The sequence below is a fragment of the Zootermopsis nevadensis genome, unplaced genomic scaffold (assembly GCF_977971745.1).
Source record: "Zootermopsis nevadensis isolate Lab colony 2312 unplaced genomic scaffold, Znev_1.0 Znev_ptg000018l, whole genome shotgun sequence".
Classification (NCBI taxonomy): domain Eukaryota; kingdom Metazoa; phylum Arthropoda; class Insecta; order Blattodea; family Termopsidae; genus Zootermopsis; species Zootermopsis nevadensis.
The window spans coordinates 5,737,904-5,750,430 of NW_028259150.1; the positions used below are offsets into that span (position 1 = coordinate 5,737,904).

General features: G+C 34.6%; 1 protein-coding gene and 1 long non-coding RNA gene across 11 annotated transcripts in view; one reads left to right on the forward strand and one right to left on the reverse strand.

Annotated features, from left to right (window-relative positions):
- LOC110837401 (uncharacterized) overlaps nucleotides 1-10,909 on the forward strand; it is a 30,216-nt gene extending 19,307 nt beyond the window's left edge. For all 10 annotated transcript variants that reach the window (XM_087351195.1, XM_087351196.1, XM_087351199.1 and 7 more), the window contains 5 exons: nucleotides 317-397; nucleotides 1,464-1,615; nucleotides 3,907-4,047; nucleotides 4,421-4,546; nucleotides 6,658-10,909. In XM_087351195.1, the coding sequence (XP_087207321.1) occupies nucleotides 317-397; nucleotides 1,464-1,615; nucleotides 3,907-4,047; nucleotides 4,421-4,546; nucleotides 6,658-7,912 (1,755 nt within the window). In that variant the 3' untranslated portion in view covers nucleotides 7,913-10,909. The remainder of the gene's footprint in view (nucleotides 1-316; nucleotides 398-1,463; nucleotides 1,616-3,906; nucleotides 4,048-4,420; nucleotides 4,547-6,657) is intronic.
- On the reverse strand, nucleotides 9,234-12,497 carry LOC147873420 (uncharacterized). Its single transcript, XR_015535757.1, has 2 exons — nucleotides 12,418-12,497; nucleotides 9,234-12,259 (listed from the first exon to the last, which is right to left on the reverse strand). It is a non-coding gene; the product is annotated as an uncharacterized LOC147873420 (long non-coding RNA).
- Between the last annotated feature and the right edge of the window lie 30 nt (nucleotides 12,498-12,527).

Below are 12,527 nucleotides of genomic sequence, written 5' to 3' on the forward strand. Positions count from 1 at the left end.
GTTGTTATTCTGTAACACCAAGTTTTGAAGGGACAGAGATGATGGTGTGAAAGGAATAAAAGAAAGGAAGAAGTGGTGAGAAAAATGATTATAGGACAAGGTCAAATGAAAGGAGTGAGAAAGTATAGCAAAAAAGAGGGAAGGAGATAAGGGTATGAAACTGATAAATGAAAGGTAGACAGGAAAAAATAAATCAGCAGAAATACTGGAATTTTTTTAACTGATTAGGAAAGTGTTCATTAGCCATTAGTCAGTTCTCATCTGAAATTCTTGTTTAATAAAGTAAATGGACTCTATTTATTATCCTTTGGTACAGGTGGCAGAGCAGTTGATAAACCCATTTGGAGATGATGATGAAGACTTTGAACTCAACTGGCTCATAGATCGTCACACTAAGGTGAGTATTTTTTCTTAATATGATATAAACATTAATCATTTCAGGTTGTAAAACTGACTATTGCAAGGGAATATTATTTTAATATAGGCAGATTATCTCTACCACAAGAATGCCAAGCACTTTAAAAATAAAGTATCTTCTTACAGCTTACATGAATTGCATACCTTCTGTGTGTGTTGCATTTCAGAGAACCAGTTTACTTTCAGGACACCATTGACATCTAATGTTACATAGCATATTGTCATGGTAGTGAATGCCCATTTGTTATGTTGTCCTGCCAGTTCCCCATACTAGTCAGTTGGTGTCTGTTTTACATACTTTCCTCTGTGACTACTTGGCAGTAATTAACTTGTGTTGTTTTACATACATCATTTCAAAATTATTAACCTCTTCCTTAGCTGCTAATTCCCATTAACTCAATATGTATTGCACAGTTCAGAATGCAAAAAATATAATTAAAAAACACGACACTTTGCTTGACCTGTTGTATTCTAGTGTGCAAGGGGTATATTACCTTCCTAAAATACTGACAACTCATACATGACATCCATATGTAGTTATGAGACCATCAGCTAGTAAGTATGTTCCTAGATTATCACTCAATGAAGTTTAAACTTCAGTATGATTTGCTTTGTTATATTGGTGTATAATTGTTTTTGTAGTTTATATTTTAATACCATGAAGTTGTTCCTGCGTGGAAGCAGCATGTCGTAAAGGAGCATAGAGGCATGGAGATAAAGATCCTTGAATTCTTAATCTCACCATTAGAAGTTGTTTGTGGAATATGGAAATTTTGTAAGTTAGAAGTATTATTTTTAGTGTTCATTCATTACTGAAGTGTTTGAACAGCAAAACAGTTTTTTGAATGACAGTTTTCATATTGTCGTTAGCCATTTCTGCCGCTATTGAAAGAACTTGAATGTCTCTTCCTCTTTCAGCTTCTTTTTTTAATAAATTTAAAATCTGACAGTGGTGATTATCTCTTTGGAACATCTGTGGTAAATATCCATTTATGTGGTTGAACAAGTAATTGTTGTTAGTCTGTGTACATGCTTACTTTTTTCAGGTATCATATTTAGGAGTAGACACTCTCATGGCACGTTCACCTCCCCTTGTGAAGGATAAATATTTTGATGACATTAATCTGAAGCTACCATACACCGAGGCATCTGTTGCTTATAAAAAGAAGACATACCGTGGCTCTGTACATGACATGCAGTAAGTAAATCAGCATTTACATATTGAACAGTTTCAATAGACATGAACTGAAGTTTGCACCATGTTCTTTGTTTGAAGTACATAAAATTATCCCATAAAAATGGTCATGTCTGTCTGTCTCTACATTTTTCATAAAAAAATACGTAATGTACGTATTTTGGTAAAATTTGTTATGAGTCTGCATTAAAAGTTTTCAGGCAAGTCATATACAACTCCTACTTAACATTATCAGACTTCATAAATTTACTCAAAAGCGGATAATTTTACCAAAAGTGCATACATGATGTAAAATATAGATCTCATTAAGATTTCTAACACAGAAACTTTTTCTATGTGGTGTGTTCAACAAAACATGGTTGGAAAATAGTTGATAATCATTATCATAATTATGTGCTGTTTATTAGATTTTGCAACATTAGGTTTGAACTTTCTGTAAATAGAAATGAAAATTGCAGAATTGCAAATAATACGTTGTCCAGTAGTCTCTTCAGAGTGCATCTAGTCATTATATTTCTCTCTCTCTCTCTTTTTTCCATTTGGTGGGCATGTTGAAGCTACTTACTTCCATATCTGTAAATTTTCTCTACCAAGGAATCCATTTTGAGTTAATCTAAAATTAAATTTGTTTGTGGTTGAAGAATGTATCCTGTTATTTGTCACAAAAATTTCTTCTCTGAAACATGTAGTCTATTTTTATCCCCTTTTCTTATTATCCAAATTTCGCTGCCATAAAGCAGTGTTGGAAGTGCCAATGTTTTGTTCAGCTTTAGTCTTGATGCTTTTTGAACTAGGTATGGTATTGTTTAGAAGTCTCAGAATCTGAAAAAATTTAGTAATTTTTAATCTGTATTTTAATATATTAAATCTTACAACCAAGTTATGTGTTTACTTGTTCCATTATAATATTATTCAGATTCTATACACTCATCCTTTGTATCATTAAATAATCCGTGAAATGATAAATCAGTCATTGAGATATAAATTGGAAGTGTATTATGTTGCTCTCTACTCACACCATGGTGATTACTGCCAATTTTAGTTAAAATCTCCACAAAAGATGCTAATGGTGCAAGAAAAAAATATATTGAAATTACAATTTTAGCTTGTTGAAGGATGTTTTATGTCATCTTCCTTTTTATTTTTTCTTATTGTTCTTTTTTTTGTGTGTGGAAAAGAGTTATTGGCCACATTCTTACACCCCAGAACTAACTGGAGAGAATTATTTACAAGAATGTGAACTGAATTGAATTTGCTCTTTTGTGGATGGAGGAAGGTTTTATGAAAATGGTAATGTAACTTTAAGGTACTGTAAGGGTAGAGAATTTCTTGACTAGTTGAATAACTATCGTCCCGCGCCATAGCTGCGCGGTCTGAGGCATCATGCTTCGGACTGGTGATATGGAATGCACGCTGGTTCGAGTCTCAGGGGAGAAGAAATTTTCTCATGAGCTTTCGACCAGTGTATGGGACCGGTGCCAACCCAGCATCGTGAGGAAATTGGGGAGCTACAATGAGTAGCGTAATCCGGTCAGGAAAGCTAGCAAAGGCTAGGGGTTCGTCGTGCTAACCACACGTCACTCTGTATCTGGTTGTATGATCGTTCACCTCAGCTGAGGCACATGAACGTGAGGCCAGCAGCCAGCTAGTCGGCTTTGGTTCTCTGGAGCTGTTACGCCACGGATTTAATTTAATTTTTAATTTTAGTTGAATAACTATCAGCTGCTTAGCTGTTGGAGTTCTTAATGTAGTGACTTGTATGTCTCTATTCTTTTATGACTGGTGTGCTCATTCTGTGCTTTTGAAGTTGCTTGGTTTCAGATATTCAGACTTCACTTTTACTGACCTCAAGAGATTTGAGGTTTATCATCATCATCATCATCATTGTTATTGTTGACACATTCAGTGTTTGACCTTCTAAATGCTAATTTAAACTTGTTTGCCAAGAGGCCATTGATAGAAAGGACTGACAGAAATGTGTTTGGAGAAATAAATGCTTCCACCAAATATATATTATAAATAGACACATATTTCATTTCCTCAAAACTTGTACTATGATTTGTGAAACTGTTATGGCAATTGGATAACATTTGGTTAAGGAAGGATGAAGTATTTCATTGACTACGTAAGATATAAGTGATCCTTCTGTGGTACCATGAGAGGCAAGCTCAATATGTGTTAGTGAATGTGTTTCTGTATAAAATTTAATACTTTGACCTACTTTAGGCAAGTATTCATAACATTAGAACCAACAAGCCAATGGATATTGATTTAGTTGTATTGGTATTTTACAGAGTTCCAGAAGGGAAGCATGCCATGTACTTACCAGAGATTATAGAGGAAGATGAGACAAGGACAACACCTGTCAGCTCAGTACACAATCTTAAAGTTGCTACAGTTGGTGCTACTGCTACAGCAGCTGCAGGTATCTGGTGGTAAGATTATCTACCATTACCCCTCCCATCCATCTAACCAACCCAGTAGAATCTTCAGTCCTTGTACCTTTGCACATAAGATTCTCTCTGTTTTCTATGTCTGTCACCTGCCAGTCCTGTGTATGAACAGTTGCAGGTATCTTTTCCATCTTCCATTACCCCTTCTGAACATGATAATCAAGTATGCCATCCATCTGGAGCATCTGAATTATCAGATAATCCTTCATTCATTCTTTTGTAATATTTATCAACTTTGCATTTATCATAGTAGTATAGTTGAAAATAAAATGTTAACAGTGCATTAAATGAGTGTTTGGTGAGTATTTATATTAGGGCAATGTAAACATTACACATTTTATCTCATTGTAAATAGGAATCAACTCCAGTCTAGTCAGAATGTCCTCAGATGTGCTGAGAACATGCAGGCTGACTGCATGTCTGTCCGCCATTTGGAAGAGGGTGTGGCACAGCATAATGAAATCAAGGAATCAGAATTGAGGTGAGTAATTTTTTATATTTTCATTGTATGTTGAATAAACAAGGCATCCTAACCTTATACACTGAAAGTCTCATGTTTTGATCGTGCTTTATCATGTAACATATCACTTGAATAGTGCTGTATAATATGCTACAGTCATTCATATTCATGTTACAATTTATGATAACCCTATCTTTCTGGGAGAGAGTGATATCCTTGTATAGCATTCTACAGTTATTTCATTTTTGGAGAATCTGTTTGCATTAGACTTTTAAAGTGAGGCACTCTGTTGTTTTCATTTAATAATATGTATTTTTATGAAGTAACTGCAGCCTACATATGAACTGATTAGCACTTAGAAAGTACATTAAATTACGTTTTGATATTAGAAATGACTGCAGTTGGAGATACAGTAGAGCATAAGTTATCCTAACATAATTCTTTTATAAACTGTCATGAATATGTTACAAACATGTATTTACTGTACTGAAAATTGTGATATTCTAAATTTTGTGACACTGGTTCAGAATTGTAATTGTTGTATTTTATTTGATCTTTACACATTGAAAGGGTAAGTCATACTGTAGGCTGACTCAGTCTCCATCTTGTAACCTAAAGATTTAGAAATTTTATACACAGAGAAGTTTGCTGCAAAGGTTGTGCCTTCTTACTATTGGTGCATCTTTTTTAAATCTTGACTGTCACATGGATAGTCTAGTCCAGTGTGGATACAAAGAGGTGGCATAAAAATTTATCCATCTGTTGGCGATAAAAATTGTCATCATTGAGTCTACAGACTTTGTTTCATGAATGAATGATTGCTGTAGGAGAGCTGCTGTCATGTTCCTTGTATACAGATGTGTATGGTTTTTATTTCTCAGGAATCTTATGTACCTAATGACACTTCCTCAATTGCATAGGTTATGTAGCATCAGCAGTTTGTAGAAACATATATACTAATTGTAGGCATTAGGATCTGAAAATGTAGGTGTATTTATAGAAATTACAGAAAACTTTTGACTTTTGTTGCAGAATATCTAGCATTGTTATGAAATATGTTTGAATGTTGTAGGACACCTGTTTCAGTAATTACTGTGAAGTCACAGAAATTACTACTTGTTACAGACAGCATTTTAGAAATAAGATTTTCATTTATTATCTGCACTAAAGTGTACCTTATCCCTACATGACCACACACATAACAGCCAATATTTTTCTACTCCCAGCACCAATAAGAAGATTGCTTCACAGTGAGCTGCTCTGTGGATATATATATATGTTTATATATTTGTATTTATTTTATTTTTATTTATTTACAAGTTCCAGAAATCCAATAGTGGATATAGAACACGTCACAAACTCAAGTATAAAAGCATAAAATACATACATTAAAGAATTACATCTAGACAAGCAGCGTACTAAATACAAAACAATATAACTAGTATTTTTTATTGTAATAGTTATCCAATTAGGTACTCATCCACAGTATAAAATGAGTGAGTAATTAAAAAATGTCTTAATGCAACCTTGAACTTTTTAAGATTATTTGAGGTATTCTTAATCTCTATGGGTAATTTATTAAATATCTTTATACCCGCATAATGAACTCCTTTCTGATAAATAGTTAGATTAGCTTGAGGTAGATACAAATTTTGTCTCTGTCTAGTATCAATAGTATGAGAGTCAATGTTTGATGGAAAAAGAGTTTTGTTTTGTAATACAAACAATGATAAAGAAAATATATATTGTGATGCCAACGGTAAAATATCTAATTCTTTGAACATATTTCTACACGAGACTCTATTGCCACATCCCATCATTGTTCTAATTGCCTTTTTCTGAAGGAGAAAAATAGTGTAACTATGAGATGAATTTCCCCAGAAGATGATACCAAAGCTCATTAAGGAATGAAAAAAACATACTAAATTGCCTTTAGTACTGAAGTGGACATATATGGTTTCATATTTCTAATTATATAGCAAGCCTTGCTCAATTTTTTATTGAGTAGATCAATATGATTCTTCCAAGTTATATGTTTACATATATAAGAACTCTGGGATAGAGACCTGCAGTAGCCATCTTGCTTTATTCATAAATGCTTCTTGTTGATTAAAGTCACTCTGATATTCTAGTTTGAATTGTGGACCACTAAAGGAACATCGTTCAAAAGGATCAAAGCCATTGACACAATCTGAAAGTGCACCAGGAAGGAGACCTTCATTGGTACTACCGCAATGGCCCAGCTCATCTACTCTCTACAAGTCAGACAGCTTAAGAATGTCAGAAATATCCATAGACCTGGGTGGATCTCAGCAAAGAATGGATACTCCTTTGCCACAAGCACGACAGCATTCACCTTTAACCTATGAACATCCAGACCATCAATTGTTTTTAAGTGGTAACTTACTCAGTGTGAGGCCTGGCATTTCATCCATTTCTAATCTTACAGAATCTAAACTGAGTCTTAATCGTAGAAGGGCTTTAATTGGGAAATTTAAAAGTTTTCCCAAGTTGATGCCTGTCAAGAGAAATAGCTCAATAGGAAGTTCTGGCAGCAATTCAAGAGCAAAGAAAGGTGTGCGCTGGAAACCTATGACTGACTTACCACCTGCTATATCTCTTGATAATCCTACATCACAAAAGGAAAAACCATATTCTATTACCTCAGGTGGTGAATACAAACACTCCATGCATAACAGATATAATAGTTTAGGTACCCCTGATGTGAAGTTTGCAGACCTTGAATTTCCAGTTTTGAAAACCAAACTTGATGAACCTTTGTACTGTGACCTGTGCCAGAAGAGAATCCAGCAGATCTTGGCTTTAACCCATTCTGAAACAGTTGGATATGACATAAATTTAAAGCACTCTGTTAGTGCCCCCTTAATTACAGATGAGTACATTGAGAACAGTTGTGGGCTCAACATGAGTTATTCATGGCAGAATAAGTTCCTTGACAAGATTAGATTCAGGACTAGGAGAAGAACATCATCACCATGTAGTGAGCTTCAGTGTAAGCCTGGCATAACTGATTCCACTTCACTTTACAGTCAGAGTGTGCCTAATATAGCGTTCTGGGCAGACAGTTCTATGCCAACAGACATCCAGGAAGTGAAAGAATTTGGCTCAGAATTTGACCCATTAGCGAGAACAACAAAAGAAAGTATGAGGGAAAATGTTTCACCACTTCTTGGTTCAGCTCCAGCTGAACTTCCATCTGTTAAGACTGTTCTGGTTCCATACTTTGAATTAGAAATGGATGCATCATCCCCACCCACTTCTAGAAAAGATTCTGACACCCTAAATGAAAGAAGTTCTTTAGATGCATCTTCTTGGAAGTCCGCTGATTGGACTACACTGCTTGGTGGTGATATACGGAGTTCATGACAAATGAGTTTTGTGATAACAGTGATTCTTTACCTTTTCATTATGAAACAGATCTGATTTATTAGGCTGTTGATTCAAAAACTGGTGTCAGATAGTCAGTGATAATCTTAACATTTTTATCAGAATTATCTGCATTTAAGTTTGCAGGCATTACTACAGAGGGACAACCTACAAGTCATAATGATGGTAGCATTTGATAATTATTAATTTGCTTTTTCTCATTGCATATTATTGTAGCCAGGCAGATCTGATATGGCAGTGAATCCAAATGCAGCTTCTAGTTACATTGTTTCTTAGGTTGCCTTCCTGTATTTATGCATGCAAATTTGTTTCTTCCCATTCGTGGAACATTGATAAAAGTGATATATTTCCTTTCTTCATTACACCTTAATATATATTGCCTGGGAGTTTGTATGCTCATGCCATGTCCATACAAGTAAGGAAGAGAGGTCAGGTGTGAGATATTTTAATGAAACTATGGAAGACTATTACAAAATTAAAATCAGAATCTCTTTCTAAGAATATGAAATGTATTTTCAGAATATTTTATGACTACACAATAAATTGTGAGATGTATGGTTACAAAGTAGATGATCTGAATTTATAACAGAAGAATTATAAACAAAAGCCATATATGTAGAAATACAGGACCAGTTTGTTCTGCCAGAAACTTAGGCCTGATTTGCATCTTCTAGTGCCACACTGGGATAAACATTATCAACATATATGGAAACAATATTATTCTTCCTAAACATGTAATTTTAGTATAAAAATGTATAGGACATTATATTAACTTTCTGAGATGTTATATAAAAACATAACAGGCAAAAATATCTGCTGTTGTTGTGGGCACAGACCTCATTTGTCTTCCCAACTTGCTCTAAGTTTCAGCACTGTGGATGATTTCAGAGCTTTGAACTGGGATTTTTCATGTGAAACACTCTGTTTTTTATATATATTTCTTGGTATATAATAACTTAATCTTTCACTTGACAGAACTTTTCCACTTTTGAGCCTCAGGGTAGTTAGTTGACCATCCAGATATCTGTTTTCAAGAGAGAGGCTTCTGGTGTCTCCAGTGTCTAATACGAGGGTTACTCCAAAAGTCCCCTTTTATTCTACCGTGTTGATATTCACTCAGGACAGAGATGCATTCGTCCCGGTTCTATTAAAACTTAACTCATCCTTCTCCCGCAAGTGGCACATGTGTATCATTCGTTAAACATGGCTGCTGTCCTTGACGTTCGTCAGAAAAAACGAGCTGTTACCGAGTTCCTGATGTGTGAGAATGAGACGGAAACATTCACAAGTGATTTTGTTAAAAAAAATATGGTGCATTACTTTTGGAGTGACCCTCGTACATTTCACTGACATCAGACATTGTTCCTACACTTTTTTTTTTCCCGTCGAATCACATTTATCATCAAGACATAAAGAAATCCATATTGACAAACATACTGTTGCAACTGGAGCCATAACAGCTTGAAGGAGACAGAAAATTCCTGAAAATAAATTACAAGGAATTTGAACTGTGAACTATTCTGATTGAAAAATGCTTGTGATTTGAATTTTAATATAATTAAAAATGAATGGAAAATTGAAAGTAACCCCCCCCCCCCCCCACACACACACACACACTCACACCCATTAAACAGGGGTGCATGTGATGCTGAGCTATATATGCATACATTCAGTATTTTATTTTCTTACTTCTGACAATAAACATATAAACGTTATGTCTTGTGCTGTTTTGTGGTATTTGACATTTTACATGCCTACCATAACTGTTGTAATGTTATAAGAACATAAATATTGTGTAACTCAGCATTTTATAATATGTTGTAACATTCCTAAATATAGTTCACATTTGTAACACTGGACAAATATTACTTTTTTATGAAATGGCATGTTTTAGTACATGCATGCTAACCATGTTAGGCTGGCTCTTTGGGAAACAAAAAATTAAAACACTTACTTCTGTGGTACTCCATACACTGGAACATAACAGAACTGATCAGATTAAATGCATCGTTAGTCAGCCAGTTGTTGTTAGCCATCTAGTTGTGGCTTGAGGGGAGGAGGGACTGCATGACATCCTGGGCTCTCATGTTAGCCATTCTTGGGTTGTTAACAGTTGCTTGCATTCTGGTATTTTACATAGAGTTCTGCATCCTATTTTGTATTATATCAGTTATGTAACCTTTATTGTTTGTGTGTTTGCTGTGTTGTAATTAGTGGATCATGGAACATGAAGTATGAAATACATGCTCGACTGCCAAAATTTTCCACTGATTACATGCATGTGCAGACATGTAACTAATTTTCTTTTATTAATAAGTCATGACTGTAATGCAGAGTTCAGATATCGCGGACTTCAGTCTGTTTTTTAAGAAGTTTCAGTACTGCATAATAACAGTTTTTTTTATATATAAAACATTGTTTCTGCTACCCATAGTAAATTGTTGTAATTTTTTCAGTCTCTCATAATTTTATTTATTTATTTATGGAACTGTAAATAGTGTACATTGCCTCTTGGTGACTAAATTTTCCCTGTTGGCCGATGCTTTTCTAGAAATACAGACTATTACTTTTGACAAAAGTTTGTAATAATTTAAGCAGACTAAATATGTGTGTAATGGTTATTATTTCTGCTTTGATTTTGGGGGTTCCAAGATGAGCTACCCTGGTGGAGATTCTTTGTGGTTTTCCTGGTATTTTGGAGACAAATTGAGATATACCATAAAATAAACAATGACAACTTTATTTATACAATTTTCCAATTCATCATTGTCACTATTAATCAGTATTCTGAAGAAGACTATGAATAATGACAAGCACAAGTTGCTTCTGTTATATAGTTGCTAACCATTTTCATACAGTATTTCTATTTCTTCATTTACTAGCCATGGCCAGAATAGAAGAGTTGTAAAATCCTAGAATAGCAGGTACCTGTATATTCATATGCAGAAGTGAGAATAAAAATGCATGCAAAAGTAATATTAATATAGTTTTTTGATTAGCCATTGGTTTGTATTACCTATGCCACTCCTGGTGTATGTTGCTATGAATATTTTTGTGGTTCATGGATTATTTCATGACTACATAAACTGCGTGTCGGAGGGATTTGAAGGGAAGTGGTTATTGCCTGCATTAAAGCAGTACTTGAATTCACCTGGAGGAAGTGTGGAAATGCGTAGTTAGGGGTTACTGCAAAATAATTTAAGAGTAGATATTGTGTTATGCTGCAGACATGTTATAGTAAATTAGATACGAGGTTCTCGCAGTACTGAAGGTGTTAGTGTTAGTCTTCTGGGCAGTGACACTACTTCTTCTGCTCTCGTACGTATATGAAGATGAATTATAGGTCCGGCATGTAATCTTTTCTCTTCTTGCTAGAATCAACTCTGTTGCAGTTACATAATTACCTTTTAAATGCACTGTTTATATTGTAAATAGTTTGGTGACAGTATTAATAATAGGATCTATACTGACATTTTAGAAGTATTTATATCATTTACCCATATGCACACGTACAGAATTTATTTAAATATGTCCATCTTGTTTAGGTATGATGGGAACCCTGAAGTAGGACACTTTTCCCATTCCAATCAGTTTCATCATTGGTTAGTATCTCTTCGCAAATATGCGAATGCTTGTGTATGATAAATTTAATTTTACTGATTTCTTTTTTTGCCAAAAATTAGGAACATTTTTTCCAAGAAAGGAAGATATGTTCTCCTGTTTTCATTGGATGAACTAAAATGTCGGAAGTTTGTGTAATGGGAATTGTGTGTAAATGGTACAATAATATGACACATCTGTAAGAAATTAAACTAGGGCATATACATATATATTGCATGATCCAAAGACATTTCCACCACAGGGACAGACAGCAAGATACAAAGTACTGTTGCTGGGAAATAATGTTGAAGAGGATGACACTGTATGTTTCCTTAGTTACTACCCTTCCCATCTCAAGGACAAGGTTGGATTAAGTTCCTCGTAAGCCATAAGCACTTCTGTTTTGTTTGGTGGAAACATTTTTATGGGTGGATTGGTGATAAAAATTATCTTTAATAATTCTTTTGGGCAGCTCTTTGTTAAATATTTTATTATGTAAATAAAGGTAAAAAATGTTTCCGTTGGTCCCTGGCACTGTGTCTATTGGATAACACGGTCCTGCCACTTGATCCGCCTTGCGCCTTACGTCTCACGAACGTAGAACGCACAGATTTGCCCCGACTACTGTAATCTTTACAATAGCAGTTTTCATACATCTTCAACAGCAACTGATGGTCACAATTTCTATGAGGATGTCAATTGTTATTTTTTTCAAAGGACGGTAATCTATAACGATAAATTACATGTCTATTACACATTTAGCTACCTCGCTTGGAATGGAGGTTTGAGAACAATCAGTGGATGAGAATGACATCACGAAGCCCAGGAAATAGACCGTGAATTAATCATAGAATTCACTATATCGATCCACACATTTGACATACTTGTTTTCTTCAAAGACGAAGAATTTCAATATTTTATGCCAAGTCGTTGAAACAAATTTAACTAATTTGGAATGCTTTCGTTTCTTCAATGGAAAGTCCCCAATTTTGTC